Source organism: Rhinatrema bivittatum, chromosome 6, assembly GCF_901001135.1.
Source record: "Rhinatrema bivittatum chromosome 6, aRhiBiv1.1, whole genome shotgun sequence".
Lineage (NCBI taxonomy): Eukaryota > Metazoa > Chordata > Amphibia > Gymnophiona > Rhinatrematidae > Rhinatrema > Rhinatrema bivittatum.
In genome coordinates this window covers 54781672-54797625 of record NC_042620.1, presented here as the reverse complement: position 1 = coordinate 54797625, position 15954 = coordinate 54781672, and the positions used below count along the sequence as shown (strand labels likewise).

The 15954-nt window shown below is 42.0% G+C and overlaps 1 protein-coding gene across 1 annotated transcript in view; it reads left to right on the top strand.

Moving 5' to 3' along the window:
- Positions 1 to 6710: 6710 nt before the first annotated feature.
- Positions 6711 to 15954, top strand: part of HNMT (histamine N-methyltransferase) — a 78487-nt gene continuing 69243 nt past the window's right edge. The window contains exons 1-2 of the mRNA XM_029605401.1: positions 6711 to 6826; positions 11366 to 11512. Coding sequence (XP_029461261.1) covers positions 11376 to 11512 — 137 coding nt within the window. The 5' untranslated portion in view covers positions 6711 to 6826; positions 11366 to 11375. The remainder of the gene's footprint in view (positions 6827 to 11365; positions 11513 to 15954) is intronic.

The following is a 15954-nucleotide window of genomic DNA, read 5'->3' as shown; positions in this document are numbered from 1 at the left end:
GATCCAGAGGGCAGACTGACGATCAGGGCAGGTGGTGAATAGACAAATCCAGAAGGAGGCCAGAGGTCAGGATAGGCGGCAAAGAGAGCAGAGTCCAGGAGGCAGGCTGAAGTTCTGAGGCAGGCAGCAGACAGTCCGAAGTCAGATGAACGAATGGGGGTCTAGCCAGAGAATCAGTCCGAGGGACGGGAACACGGAGACAGGAACCGGGGCACAGAGGCAGGGACGGAAGCAGGGTCATGGAGCCAGGAACGGAAGCTGGAACGGGGAGCCAGGAACAGGATCAGGAACGCAGAGGCAGGATCAGGAATGCAGAGCAACTCGCCACTCGAAGAGCTCGACCTGTTGCTGAGGCAAGGATTGGGCAGAAGGGCTGCTTTAAATAGTGTTTAGGGCCGAGGTCAACATCCAGTGCCATGGGAAGCTTTCCCACCGAGGCCCCTTTAAATCTAGCTGAGAGCCATGAGTGTACTCACCTAACGGCAGCATAAGCAAGAAGCGAGGCGGCGGCAGGATTGACTCCCTACTGCGCTGGAAGGAAGCAACAGCGGTGGCTCAGGGAAGCCGCGCCGAGGCCCGGACCAGCTCGGGAGGTGAGTGTGGCCGGCCATGAGGTTCCACGGCTGGCCACCGCAGAAGTGTATGAGAACTACCATGCACTCTTTGGACAAAAGACAACCAAAAGATTAAAGAAATAAAGTAGCCAAAGATGTAAACTGCCTGTCAGTGGCAAATAGGTCAGTGGACCAATTAAAGCATTGCTAGCATGACACCAGATTAGCTGTAAAAGCCAAGGTGGCCCAGATAGTATGGACATAAGAGCAAGACCACCATGTGAGGTTCAGCTTACAGAAGTAGAACATCTGATATGGGCCACTCTACAAAGAGACTTATGGAGGCTGTTTGTGTAGCATAGATGTGAAGGAGACAGGAGCAGAGGAAGAAAATTCAACCATTGTAGCAGATGGATTGCAGGAAGAATCAATAATGTTGTTTAGTGAGCCCAGGGGTTACTCACAAGTGGACATTGATAATGTTCAGTTAAATTTAACTTTAGTTGAGACAACACCCAACTCTGGGAGCGGCTGGTCCCCTGACATTGAAGCGACCTCTGCTGGCAATGAGGAGAGGCTAACAGTTGAAACTCCATGCACCTCCATGGATGCATTTACAGAGAACCTGGTAGCAGAACTCGTTGCTAGGCAGCAGCAGATTCAGGGAAATATGACAACAGGATGGAGGGCTACCACAATGAGATTAAGCAGCTGCACAAAGAAGTTAGAAAGATGCGAAGGCAGGCTAGACTCTCAACCCAGTACCTATGTGCTGCAATCATGGAGTTGAATGCTACTTTGCAAGCTCAGCAAAACTCAGCAAGCGAAAGTTCAGCCACCCAAAATAACCCCTCTCGCAGAGGCAGAGGCGAGGAGGGGGGGGGGGGAGGGGAGGAGGGATCAGGATAGCAAGAACTAAAAAAGAGAGAGTGCATGGTACAAAATCAAAGGCAGTTCCATAAATAATGTATATGCCTTATTTGCTACTATTTTCTCTAAAGGATGCTTCATAAGCTTATGATGAATCCATAACCTGGTATATCTGGAAAAGAAAGGTTTATCCAGTGTTACTTATATTGGCAATTATATATTGTTGTATAACATTGCATTGATAATTTGTCAGTCTGATAAGCTTGTAAATTGAAACATTTCAATTAATAAAAAAAAGAACACACAGAGGTAGATTTTAAAAGTGTTGCTCACATGAAAACAGCCCCATATGCGGATCGTGCATGAACTTTAAGAAGCCAGGAAGGGTGTGCATGGAGGCAGAAAAGGGGCAGGTCCAAGATTGATGCACATAACCACAAATTTGTATATGTTGGGTGAGAGAGAGAGAGAACCTCTGTATAGAGTCACTCTGACACTCTCTATATATGTAGCATTCTAAAGGGGCATTTTGAGTCAGGGTGGGTTTTCAGGAGGTGGGTTGGGTTTTGGAGGGTTGTTGTTTCAGACACATTCAAAGAATTCTAGCCCTTATAAGTGATGAAAAGCAGTAGATTTGTACAATGCAACTAGCACTGCAGTGAAGATCTAAATATGTACACCCTGGAGGAAAGGAGGAGCAGAGGTGATATGATACAGACTTTCAGATACTTGAAAGGTTTTAATGATCCAAAGACAACGACAAACCTTTTCCGTTGGAAAAAATCAGCAGAACCAGGGGTCACGACTTGAAGCTCCAGGGAGGAAGACTCAGGACCAATGTCAGGAAGTACTTCTTCACGGAGGAAGTGGTGAAGACCAAAACTGTGAAGGACTTCAAAGGGGCGTGGGATAAACACTGTGGATCCACAAAGTCTAGAGGATGTGAATGAAGAGAGGGTGGCTTGCGGGAATGACGGCTACTACCTGGAGATAATACCCTTATTCAATAAACATACACATGGTTAATGCGACTCCAACATTGCTCTATGGTTCAACGGCAGGGGGGGAATGAATGAAAAGATGATTTATATTCAGACAACAACCAACAAGGACTGAATTACATCATCTGGGTAAACAAATAAGCATGAATTACATAGTCTGGGTAAACAAATAAGCATGGGGGTAGCTTGCTTGTTACGGCGGTTACTACTCTGAATCAGTTAAGCCTGATACTTCACTTCAATGCATATTCAGCGTAGCTCTCTGCTTCAATGGCAAGGGGAATGAAGAAAAGAGGATTTATATTAAGACAACAACCAACAATGAATTGCACAGGCTGGGTAAACAAATAAGCGTGGGAGTAGCATGCTTATTGAGGCAGTTACTACCCCTAACCAATCAAGCTAGATACTTCACTTAGATGCAGCTCCAGCACTGCTCTCTACATTAATGGTGGGAGTGGAAGGGAATTGGAAGCAAAAGGTTACTAAGGGCCAAAGAGTAACAGTTAAGTATGAGAAAAAAACAAGTGTGAAAGCTTGCTGGGTAGACTGGATGGACCATTTGGTCTTCTTCTGCCGTCATTTCTATGTTTCTATGTTAACTCCTCTTATTAGACTTTTCATCACTTATAAGGGCTAGACTTTTCATCACTTATAAGGGCTAGAATTCTTTACTGATGTCAATTTTACTATGAATACCTCTGAATGTGTCTGTAACATCACCCACCCTGACACTCAACCCACCCCGATTCAAAGTGCCCCTCTAGAGTGTTACATATATATAGCATGTCAAATCGACTCCACACAGAGATACTCTTTCTCTTTTTCTCAAGATTACATGCAGAATGGCTGTAGAATTACACACAGCAACAGTATTTTAAATGCTACGTGTGAACTTTATAAAATGAGGAGTATTTTTTGCTCATGCTGCAATACGCGCATTTATGGACACATGCGTGTTCCTTTTAAAATTTACCCGATAGTGTGAATGTGCATAATTTAACTCACATTATAAGTCATGCAATTTTCTAAATGGCCATTTTTGCAGATAAAGTACTACTTTACCTGCAGAAATCTCTTTGAAAATTACTCTCCCTTTGCACAGATTTTTGTTAGCATTTTTTTTTTTTTTTACCTAATTGAAGCAATTCCTTGTTGCATCAGACAAAAACATGAACACCTTCAGCACAGACAGCTAACCAGTGGCAGCTCCTGCTGCACTGCTTTCCCTCCTTCAGTAGCAGCAGCAGGTTCTAACCAACTGAAATAGCACGCTCCCTCTCAACGCTGTGGGTCTTCCTGAGTGCTGCACGGTCTTTCCTGCCCCTCTCCACAGCTAGTCCAACCCCTGCAGCTTTTAATGCCCTCCCTCTCTACAGCCAGTCCTCCCTCACACTCTCAAAGCCATTTTTGCTTCTCTGCAGCCAGTCCTCCTCCACAGCCTTTTTTGCCCCTCTCTCTACAGCCAGTCTTCCCCACACTCCCACAGCCTTAATTGCCCCTCTGCAGCCAGTGCTCCTCTGCAGCCACAGCCTTTTTTTATTTTATTCTCCCTGCATCCAGTTCCACCCCACAGCTTTCTCCCGAATTCTGCTTCTGCGGCAGCAGGTCTTCCAACGCAGGCTGTTCATTTTTCCTTCTTATAGTGTATCAGATTGTGCTGCTGTGGCTGGCTGCTGCTTGTGGCTCCTGCATCAGTGTCAGGCAGATCTGCACCTGTGACATTGCATATTCGGCAGATCAGTACAACTGGTGCTGCCACTGGAGGGGAGATAGGTTGGTAAGGCTGTAGGTGTAGAGAGCAAGCGCTCTTGGTAGGGGAGAAGGCAAGAAGGCAGAGGATTAAAAGCAGAGGTTTACCACACCACAACAGCCACAAGCCAGGTACTTGAAGCTTATCATAAGAACATAATATATGCCATACTGGGTCAGACCAAGGGTCCATCAAGCCCAGGATCCTGTTTCCAACAGTGGCCAATCCAAATCACAAGTACCTGGCAAGTAGCCAAACATTAGACAGATCACAAGCTACTATTGCTTATTATTTACCATAATAGCAGTTTATGGATTTAAGCTCTAGCAACTTATCCAAAACTTTTTTAAACCCAGTTACACTAACTGTTGAATCCACATCCACTGGCAATGAATTCCAGAGTATGACTATGCGCTGAGTGAAAAAGAATTTTCTTTGATTTGTTTTAAATGAGCTACTTACTAACTTCATGGGGTTTCCCCTGGTCCTGACAATGATGTCATATCCTTTATGTAAATTGGTAGTGTCTATGCATCCATGTCTGGGGAGACTCCATCTGGGCTTGGCTTAGCCTACCTGGATAGACTCAGGCTATGGCATGCTGATAGAGATAGAGGTTTGGGATGGCCCTGGATTTGCTTAGGAAGCGCTGAGAATCAGCATGAGGGTCCATGGAAACCTTTTTTGGTTTTTTTTTGGGGGGGGAGGTTATTATTTATTTCTTTTTGGAAAATGAACTGAACCAAAATAAACATTAAAATTAAAAAAAAAAATTCCCACCTCCTGAAATAAAAATAATCCAAACTGAAAATATTTGGTCTGCCCATTCCTACATCAAAATCCTTGGCGGGAGCTAGATCCGGAAGCACAGCACTTTGTTATGGCTCGGCCCCCGAGTACTTTGTTCTGGAGCCTTGTATTTGCAGTTTTCTTTACGAAGTTTATTGGTTCGTGCTGGCTCCTCACCTGAACTGAACAGGAGACATTTGGGCCATCAGCTATGAGCAAAGAAGGCTGAAAGACAAAAGGGTGGGAATATAGGAATATGTAGTGGGGAGTTTTCAAATGTGCACAAGACTTTAGAAACGGAAGGAAAGAAGTAGAAGCAAAAGGGGCAAAAAGTGAAGCAATTGGCTTGATCTAATAGTCTTTGTATTACAAACTATACTTATTTTCATGCACTTGAAATATGTTTACCTATAAGAGCAATTCAAAATAATTGAACTGAGAAATGTTGTGACTCAGTTTAGTGAATCGGGAAATATTAAAAAATAAACCTTTTTACAGGAGGGTTGGGGTATTTCCCTGACAGGGGGTAATTTTAGCTAGGCGGTGCCAATATTGATCGCTTCCCAGCTGAACGTACCCCAGGTAAGTGTCCTTGGACAAAACACTGTCCTAATTTGCCTAGATACCTTTCCTCAGGTAACTTTCCGTGGGTCTGTGCAGCAGCAGACTTACCGCTGAATAGTCTCAGATAAAGGTACCCGGATAACCTTTCCAGGTAACTTACCGTGGGTCTGTGCAGCAGCAGACTCACCACTGAATATTTCAGATAAAGGTACCCGGGTAACCTTTCCGAGTAACTTTCCATGGGTCTGTGCAGCAGGAGTCTTACCGCTGAATATCTCAGATAAAGGTACCTGGGTAACCTTTCCGGGTAACTTTCCGTGGGTCTGTGCAGCAGGAGTCTTAATGCTGAATATCTCAGATAAAGGTACCTGGGTAACCTTTCCGGGTAACTTACCGTGGGAGTGTACAGCAGCAGACTCACCACTGAATATCTCAGATAAAGGTACCTGGGTAACCTTTCCGGGTAACTTTCCATGGGTCTGTGCAGCAGCAGTCTTACCGCTGAATAGCTCAGATAAAGGTACCTGGGTAACCTTTCCGGGTAACTTTCCGTGGGTCTGTGCAGCAGCAGTCTTACCGCTGAATAGCTCAGATAAAGGTACCTGGATAACCTTTCCGGGTAACTTTCCGTGGGTCTGAGCAGCAGCAGACTCACCGCTGAATAGCTCAGATAAAGGTACCCGGGTAACCTTTCCGGGTAACTTACCGTGGGTCTGTGCAGCAGCAGTCTTACCGCTGAATATCTCAGATAAAGGTACCCGGGTAACCTTTCCAGGTAACTTTCCGTGGGTCTGTGCAGCAGCAGACTCACCGCTGAATAGCTCAGATAAAGGTACCCGGATAACCTTTCCGGGTAACTTTCCGTGGGTCTGTGCAGCAGCAGACTCACCACTGAATAGCTCAGATAAAGGTACCCGGATAACCTTTCCGGGTAACTTTCCGTGGGTCTGTGCAGCAGCAGACTCACCGCTGAATAGCTCAGATAAAGTTACTGAGATACCTTTGCCTGCTCTTTTCCCACCTGCAAGTTGACCATTTTCATGTCCAAGGTTCCAGCAGGCAGAAAACAGTCAGATTACCGTTTCTAAAGCATTTATTTCGACAGTGGCACATAGTCTGAGCATGGGCCTGAAACAGTTACTTCAGGACGTGCCAAAGTCCTGTTGCTGTGGGTGGGGATCCAGCCGGAGCTTAAAACCTCAGAAGATTGCCACAAGGTTACTTCCTGCAGCTCGGACAGCCCTCTGAATAAAATAGTGTTACTGCTGCTGCCAAGAACAGACACTAAACGGACAGTAAGTAATATCCTTACATTAGAAGCACATTAGCTCACAAGAGGTTTAAAAAAAAACGCCCTCAGCAGTCCTTGTTATAAAATGCGAGCTCTAAAAGGAATTCACCACCAGTAGCAGCAGGGAAAAGAAACAGCTTCTTGCTGCCTGAGAGGGGCTCATTTCTGATTCAATTTTCTGATTTTGGTTTGGGGGGTTTCCCCTCTCATATAAGGATGAACATTTTTGTTTCAGGAACGATTGGTTTCGACATCAAAAAAGCTGACAGGCTAGGTTTTAAGAGCTGAACAATCACCCTGCCCAGATGTGTGTTGAGAAAGCAGAGGTTCAGAAAGCTGAGAGTCACGAGACCCATCCGATTGATTAGCTCGCTAGAGATGAAATTCCTCTCGGTCCTGGTTAAAACCAGTCAAAAACAGGCAACCAGTTAAACCATGATATTAATAAATGCTGCCTGGTAAAATAGCAGGGTAACCCTGCGAAAAACCCAGGCCAGCCCCTGCGCAGTGCCAAGGGCATTTTGTAGGGGCAGAAAAGACAGCTGTGCAAAGGAATGTATAAACATGGATCCGCTCCCTGTTGGGGGAGGGGGCACATGCAGAGTGGATCATACGCTCCTTAAAACTGGCACAAAGACCTATGACCTGTTTCCTACTTTGTTAATCAATTCCCGAGATGCATACAATTTCCTTCTGCCTGGCAGTGGTGCTTTTCCTATGTTACACACGTTTGCACATTGTTTGCGGCTTGTTGGGCTTGCATAGTGCATTATTGCTTTGCAGATTCGTCTAAGACCCATTAAAGTCAGTCTATGGCAGAGGCTAAGAAGAGGAATAGGGGACCCTTTAACCAGTCAGGCATATTTTGCTTTCATTTTGCTTGCTTTCGCCCAGGCTCCCTATGACTGAATGCAGCAAGCCAACCCCTCAGCTGTGCAGTTAGAAAAGAACAGGAAAACACTTATCTACAATGATTATTATAATGAAATAGGAATTCAGCTCATTGTCATTATACAATTTTGTACTATTTCTTTTGCTATTCATAATGTCATGCTTACCAGGAGCATATCACATACAATAGCTTAAGAACTTTAGCTGATACTCATCCTGTGGCCCTGTTCTAAAATGATTCTTGTTTTCAATTCTGTTTTAATGACAAACATCTTTATTATGAAATATATGGTTGGTGGAACACTAAAGGAAAATAAGGGGAATGTTGCATAGGTACAGCTTATACTGTATCTCTGCTGTAGGTAAATGAAGGATAGCACTGGAGTACAATATGCATTGTGGAACGTGATAGTATGATTTGCAGCAGCTTTTACATGAGCTCATGTGTATACTGTATCCAACAGCATTTCAGTAAATATACTTACTTTCAAGCACATAGAAAATGACAGACTACTTAGAGAAAAGCAAACCCCCAAACTGATACCTATCAATTCAGTGGATACAAGGATACTTTAAGGGGAATGGTATGAAATGCAGGAGGTTTCTATAATTCAATGGCATTATCTTAACATATTGGGAGTATAGGGACACAGGACAGAAGGACAGATAAGGACCATAAGGTCCATCTAGTCAACCAGATTTCATTCTTGGTGCAATGTCATAGACCCCAGTTGATTTCTAGCTTTCCCTTCTCCACAACTCAGGATCCTGTCTGTTTACTCCATGCTTTCTTGTATTTCATCAATGTTTTTGCCTCCACCACCTACATTGCTTCCACCAACTTTTCCATGAAGAAATATTTGCTAATGTTACTCCTGAATTTTCCACCTTGGAACTTTATTCTGTGACTTCTAGATGTAGACTTTCATTTCCATTTACAAAGGTTTGCTTCTTGTGCATTATATTTATACCTTTATGGTATTTGAAATACACAAACCCAAGACCAGAGGTACTAAAGAGTTTTTTTGGGTTTGCTTTTTTACCATATTGAGAGTAATTTTCAAAGCCAACATTACATATAAAACCTGGGTTTGAGCACATAAATAGCTGCTCTAAAAATGACCTTGCTCAGAGAGCATAAAGTATCCAGTTTTGTGTGTACTTTTAATCACACTGAGGAGGGACCTTCCGGGGGTGTGAGACTAGGGCAGATTTGGCATTTAGATGCATACCTGTTGATTTTAAAATATATGCACATAAGTTAACGTGCATATGCTATGTCCTCAGAAGAGTGAATGTGTGTGCATACTCAGTCAATTAGTATTTCCAAAGGAATCTTTAGCCTCTAAGGTTGCTTTGAAAATATATTCAATAAAGTTGGTACCATGTACACACAGCCTTCACTGCTATGTAGGCTCTTTGTAAAGCACCCTCCCCATGTACATTTAGAGGTCAACATTCAAAAGCCATTTAGACAGCTGAAAAGTTATCCATCTAAATGGCTAACCAACAATATTGAAAGCTGTGCGCAGCTAAATTCTAGCCACATAACAAGTTATGGAAGTTAACATTTTCTGCTAAGATTGATTCACAGCAGAATTAAGGAGTTCCCTTTTCTCATTTTCTTTCAAATTAAGGGTCTGATTTATTACGGACTCCCCCCCCCCCCCCATTTTGTATTGATGGGACGAAAGCTTATAGTTGAATTTTGAAAGCCTGCTGTGCGCCAAAACTGGGAGATAACTGAGTATGTCAAGCCGGCACACGCCAAGAGGATTTTAAAAGCCACTTAAGTAAGCGCGTATACTCTCACTACGCACACAAATGAAAAAGTCCTAAAAAAAAAAAAGGGATGGAATAGGTGTGGGCATTCTTGGATTTATGAATGAAACTAGTGCATAAAAACGTATGCACACAAGCTCGCATCGGGGTCCCCTACCAAGTAGTTTTACTACTCTATGGATGGCGTGTAAGTCTTAAAACAAAATAAATATAGGCATGTGAGCAGGATTTTAAGGGTTGGGGTTAAGAGGGGAAAAGGAAGGCTATTTAAATAGGGGGGTTAGGAAGTCATATCCCCTGCCTGGGTGAACTGGGAATGAAGTGGTTTAACTGGTAATTTCTTTGGCGTGCATTTCTATTAAAATCCCACTTATGCAGTAGAGGCGGCATGTGTGTACACATGCGGGCATCCATATAAAATTGTACACACATATACATGTGTTCAGTCTATATTATACCATGCACATATATACATGCATATGTTACAAAATGGCCTTGTCTCTGAACATGAGCCAGCATACGCACATACATGTATGTCCGCGTGCCAGTATTAAAGCTACTGTCTAGGGATGTGAATCGTTTTAGGACGATTAAAATTATCGTCCGATAATTTTAATATCGTCTTAAACCGTTATGGAACACAATACAATAGAGATTCTAACGATTTATCGTTATAAATCGTTAGAATCGTGAGCCGGCACACTAAAACCCCCTAAAACCCACCCCCGACCCTTTAAATTAAATCCCCCACCCTCCCGAACCCCCCCCCAAATGAGTTAAATAACCTGCGGGTCCAGCAGCGGTCCGGAACCCTCGCTGAACGACCTCCTGCAGTCGATCTCCTGCCAGCGCCATTTTCCGTACGAAAACGATTCGCGGCAGGAAATCGCTCCCTGACCCCCGCTGGACCTCCAGGAACTTTTGGCCAGCTTGTGGGGGGCCTCCTGACCCCCACGAGACTTGCCAAAAGTCCAGCGGGGGTCCGGAAGGACCTCCTGCCGTCCAATCGTGTTCGTCTATGGCCGCCGCCATTTTTCGGTGCCATTTTGGAAAATGGCGCCGGCTGAAGACAACAAGATTCAGGAGCAGGAGCCCGTTCCGGACCGCTGCCGTTCCGGACCGCCGCTGGACCCGCAGGTTATTTAACTCATTTGGGGGGGGTTCGGGAGGGTGGGGGATTTAATTTAAAGGGTCGGGGGTGGGTTTTAGGGGGTTTTAATGTGCCGGTTTTGCGATTTTTAGATTTTTAGATTTTTCACGATTTTTCACGATATTTTACCCCCCCAAACGGCAACAATACGATTCCCTCCCCCTCCCAGCCGAAATCGATCGTTAAGACGATCGAGGACACGATTCACATCCCTACTACTGTCCCTGTAACTTGGGCTTTAGCTATTTTAGTCCAATGCATAAGCTTGAAAAATTAGGGCATAAAATGTTAAAGAAATAATTGAAGCTTTTGCTTTTCTAAGTTTTTATGTTTTATGATCTAATAACATTCACATCTTAGATGTACTGAGTGTATTAGTCTTGCAGATTTTATCATTTCACTTGCCTAACACTCGAGTTATAGCTGGATCAATAACAAAGGCTTCAGGAGAAAAAGCAAAAAGTATTATAATTGCCAAGGGATAATAAAACAAATATATAAAACTTAAGTAATATTTCACAGCACACATATTTGCTTGTTCTGCTAAGTGTCAAAGAATTTTAGATTTCTAAGCACTTCCAACAATAATGCAGAATCACAAGAAAATTAATTCAATCAGCATATGATTTACTTGTGGTATCTTTTAAATCCTAGTTCAGTTTCTTAAGAGTGATATATTATGCACAATACCTTTCTAACTTCTTTGTTCTTACTACCTAGGAAAGCAAACATGGAACCTTCCATGAAAAATTTACTGACAGATGAGGAACGATATGCAAAAGCATTCCATGCATTCATTGATAATTCAACAGAGCATGAGTGCATGCTAGAATTCATTGCGAAGATGCTACCAGACATTGTACAAAGGTAAAATACATGACATTTTATTTAAAGAATAAACCCAAACTTAGATTATATGAGATAAAGCAACACCTATGCTTCAATGAATGTATTTTTTGTCTGTGATTACATAGAATATGATGAAATGAGATATATAAGTTATTTTTCAGGTCATGGTAGAATTTTTTTTCTAGACAATATCTATGATTCAGTCAAGAGAAAGTAGCTAAAATATTAAGTTATTTTTAACTACTGGCAAAATCCTTCAAAATTGAAAGAAACATAATGTTTGTATTTTCTTCAAGGATTCATATGTATGCATTTGAATGATTTAACAGCAATCAACTTTAAGAATGCCTTACAGTATATTATACAAATTGATAGTTTCAGTTGAAGTATATGTGTTACTACCATAATAATGAGTTGTAAGGATTGAAGGGATCTATTCAGCAGAGGATTGTCTCAATTTAAACTACAATAGGTAGGGCATTCATGTATATAATTAAAAATGTCCTGAAACAGAGATTCAATGAAAGTTAGAGTTTAATACCTTTGATATTCCATTTCAAGTAGCAATACTTATATACTGCTTTGATGAAAAATTGTTTTATTGGGGAGAAACTGATTAATATAGAAAGTTTTAGAAATAATACAAATTAGTCTTGAATACCACTATATACAGTTTGCACAAGATCACACTAGAATTTGCGATGGCAATTTAGGGGCGGATTTTAAGAGCCCTGCTCACGTAAATCCGCCCGGATTTATGCGAGCAGGGCTTGCGCGCCGGTGCGCCTATTTTACATAGGCCTGCCGGCGCGCGCAGAACCCCGGGACTCGCATAAGTCCCAGGGTTTTCTGAGGGGGCGTGTCGGGGGCGGGGCAGAGCGGTGCGGCGTTTCGGGGGCGTTTCGGGGGCGTGGTTTCGGCCCGGGGTGGTCCGGGGGCGTGGCCGCGCCCTCCGGAACCAGCCCCGGTTGCGTCTAGGCGCGCCAGCGGCCCGCTGGTGCGCAGGGATTTACTTCTCCCTCTGGGAGGCGTAAATCCCCCAACAAAGGTAGGGGGGGTTTAGACAGGGCCGGGGGGGGGGGTGGGTTAGGTAGAGGAAGGGAGGGGAAGGTGAGGGGAGGGCGTTAGCAAATTCCCTCTGAGGCCGCTCCAATTTCGGAGCGGCCTCGGAGGGAACGGAGGTAGGCTACGCGGCTTGGTGCGTGCCAGCTACACGAAATCGGTAGCCTTGCGCGCGCCGATCCAGGATTTTAGCAGATACGCGCGGCTACGCGCGTATCTGCTAAAATGCAGCGTACTTTTGTTTGCGCCTGATGCGCCTACAAAAGTACGCGAGGGCGCCCTTTTTGAAAATCTACCCATTAATTTGTAATACCCAAGACTCAATACATTATTTTCTATTTTGAGTACTATTTATGTTGTGCCTTTTAACTTTTTATAGTAGTTCTCTTCTAAAAATAAAAATAGTTTGATGTACCCTTATACCAATACTTTTCATATTACATACAGATGTTAACATCTAGAAAATGTTGTAACAAATTAAAATGGGGCAAAAAGGACAGCTGAAGATGAAGATGCTTTAAAATGGGTAGTTAGTTTGCAGCTTTGTAGCTTTAGCAGATTCTATGAATTAAAAATTCAATCTGAAACAAGCATTTGGTCAGATCATTTCTGGTGCTCATTCTCTGAATCTTCTTGCCAACTGGCCAAAAGTAAAAAGGTAATTTAGCATGGAGGAGGTTCTTTCTTATTCTACATACCAATTGCAAGCAAAACCCTCTGATGCCCCCCTCCTTCATCCTTTCAACACAAGAAAAGCACCCAATCCAGCAACTCTGTTTAATATAGTGAAGTCATTAACTACAGATCACTCAACAGTAACTCCTGAAATCACAGATGACACATGTGAACAAATAGCCAAATTCTTCCAGAATAAAATTGAAATTATATCTCAAGAATTTGTTACATTACCTTACCCAAATTACAGTCAACATGCAGTTAATTCAGAATGGACAGATTTTTACCCTATTACTCCTTCAGCCATCCAAAAGATAATAAGCAAACAAAAGATATCAAATTCTCCCTTAAATCCTTGCCCTGGCTCTTTATTAAAAACAATTGTCGAGCAGTACCCGGAACATCTGTGTCTGATAATAAATCAATCTTTAAAATCAGGAAAGTTTCCTAACACATTAAAACAGACATCTATCCTGCCTATTTTAAAGAACAAATCTTCTTCCTTCCTGGATTTCTCTACTATGAGACCTATTGCCTCATTGTTTACACTAGCCAAAATCCTGGAGTCAATTGTCTTACATCAACTTAAAGATTATTTATCTGAATTTGATTTACTAAGCTCGAATCAACATGGATTCAAGAAAGGCTATTCTACGGAGACCTTGCTGTTATCTTCTTTTGATACCTTTCTTAGAGGTTTCGATTCCTATAAAGATTTTATGGTTATTTTTTTGGACATTTCTGCGGCGTTTGATACGCTGGATCACAAAATATTGCTGACCGATCTCCAACTTATAGGCATAAAATCTACTGTGTTAGAGTGGTTTGGGAGTTTTCTTTCCAACCGTGTTTGTCAAGTCAACATGGGTTCCTGCTCCTCTCAAAAATACACTCAAGATACAGGTGTCCCCCAAGGTTCTTCATTGTCACCAATTCTATTTAACATCTATCTTTTACCATTATGTCGAATCTTGGCTTCACTGAACATCCAATTTAAACTCTATGCAGATGATATCCAACTCTTTATCCCTTACAAATCCTCCTGGTCTGATACATTTTCTTTGATTTAGTTATATATTAGCACTATAGAAAAATGGATGGCCCACAATCGCTTGAAACTGAATAAAAAGAAAACAGAATTACTATATCTCAGCTTCATATCAGATTCAACCAATGCTCCTCCTACGAGTATAAATTTGGGTAATGATGTAATCCACGTTACCAAATTAGCGCAAAACTTAGGAGTCTGGATAGATACTAACCTGTCTTTGACTCAACATATTTCCAGAACTGTAAAGAATTCTTTGTTCCAACTGCATGTTTTAAAACGACTACGTCCTCTTTTATTCTACCAAGACTATTGATCAGTTTTGCAAGCACTGATTTTATCAGGCTTAGATTATTGCAACGGCCTATATATAGGGCTTCCCGAAACTGCCATTAAACCTCTCCAATTGGTTTTAAATTCCGCTGCAAGACTCCTTACAGGTACACCTTTAAAACAGCATATTACACCAATTTTATATAAGTTGCACTGGTTACCAGTTAAATATCGTATCCAATATAAAATTATCATGTTAACTCATTCCTTGTTAAATAATATTGATTTCACTTGATTATGCACCATGTTGCGTGTCTGCAAACCTCAAAGAGAACTCAGATCAGCGGGTAAAAACCTATTGGAGGTCCCTTCCATAAAAAATGCGGCACTGAATGTGACTAGAAACAGAGCTTTTTCAGTCGTAGGTCCTACATTGTGGAACGCCCTGCCTGACCCTTTAAGGCAAATACTCAATCGTAATGAGTTCAAGAAAGTGCGGAAAACTTATTTATTCCAGGCAGCATTTAAGGATATTGAGGTTTCGTTACAGCATGCAGATTTTTTAGTTGTATTCCTTTTTTATAAGTTTTTAGGTATATTTTTAGGCCTTGACTTACATTCAGTAATCAGAATTGAGTTGTCTTAGATTTAATTCATACTGTATATTTTATACTTTGCTTTATTTTCTGATCTTTAAGTTTTCTAAAAGTAATAGCCAGATTTCTTATCCCATGTCATTTAATTTTTACGTTATTGATAATATTATTTACTGTATTTTTATTCTTGCTTTTATTGAAGTTTTTTTATTTTTTTGAACTTAATTTTTTCCTTTAATTTGAAGTACATTGTAAACCGCTTTGGTCAGCATTTAATGTTGGTAAAACGGTATATAAAAATATAAAATAAATAAATAAATAAATAAATAAATAGTCTTCCCCTCCTCCAATACAATGGAAGCCCCCTGGCCACAAGACTTCCCATAGCCTAGCCAAAAGTAAGCCTATGGGCCCTCATTCCACCTTGCTGAAATATCAACACACCCCTTAGCTAAAGCCTTCCTTTACCAGCAGGAGGAAATTCTTGTATCTCCTGCCAGCATTGGTGTGAAATATAAAATGTATCACACCAGGGAAAGGCAAGGATTGGGTGGGTAAGGGGTCGGGGGCTTGGCTTGGACAGGAAAGAGAAGTGATTTGGAGACCTGTGTTAAATGTTATTGTGTACTTCATACCTAATCTCTTGCTGGTGCTAAATTTGCCAAGACCGGACAGGCCTGATAAATTTGCAAAGGGTAGTGAATAAGGTTACAATAATTAATGATCTCATTATCAATCCATTTGAATATTTTTCATGTGCTGCCTAGGGCCTGTGGGTAAGCTGGCATATAAATAACTAACAAACA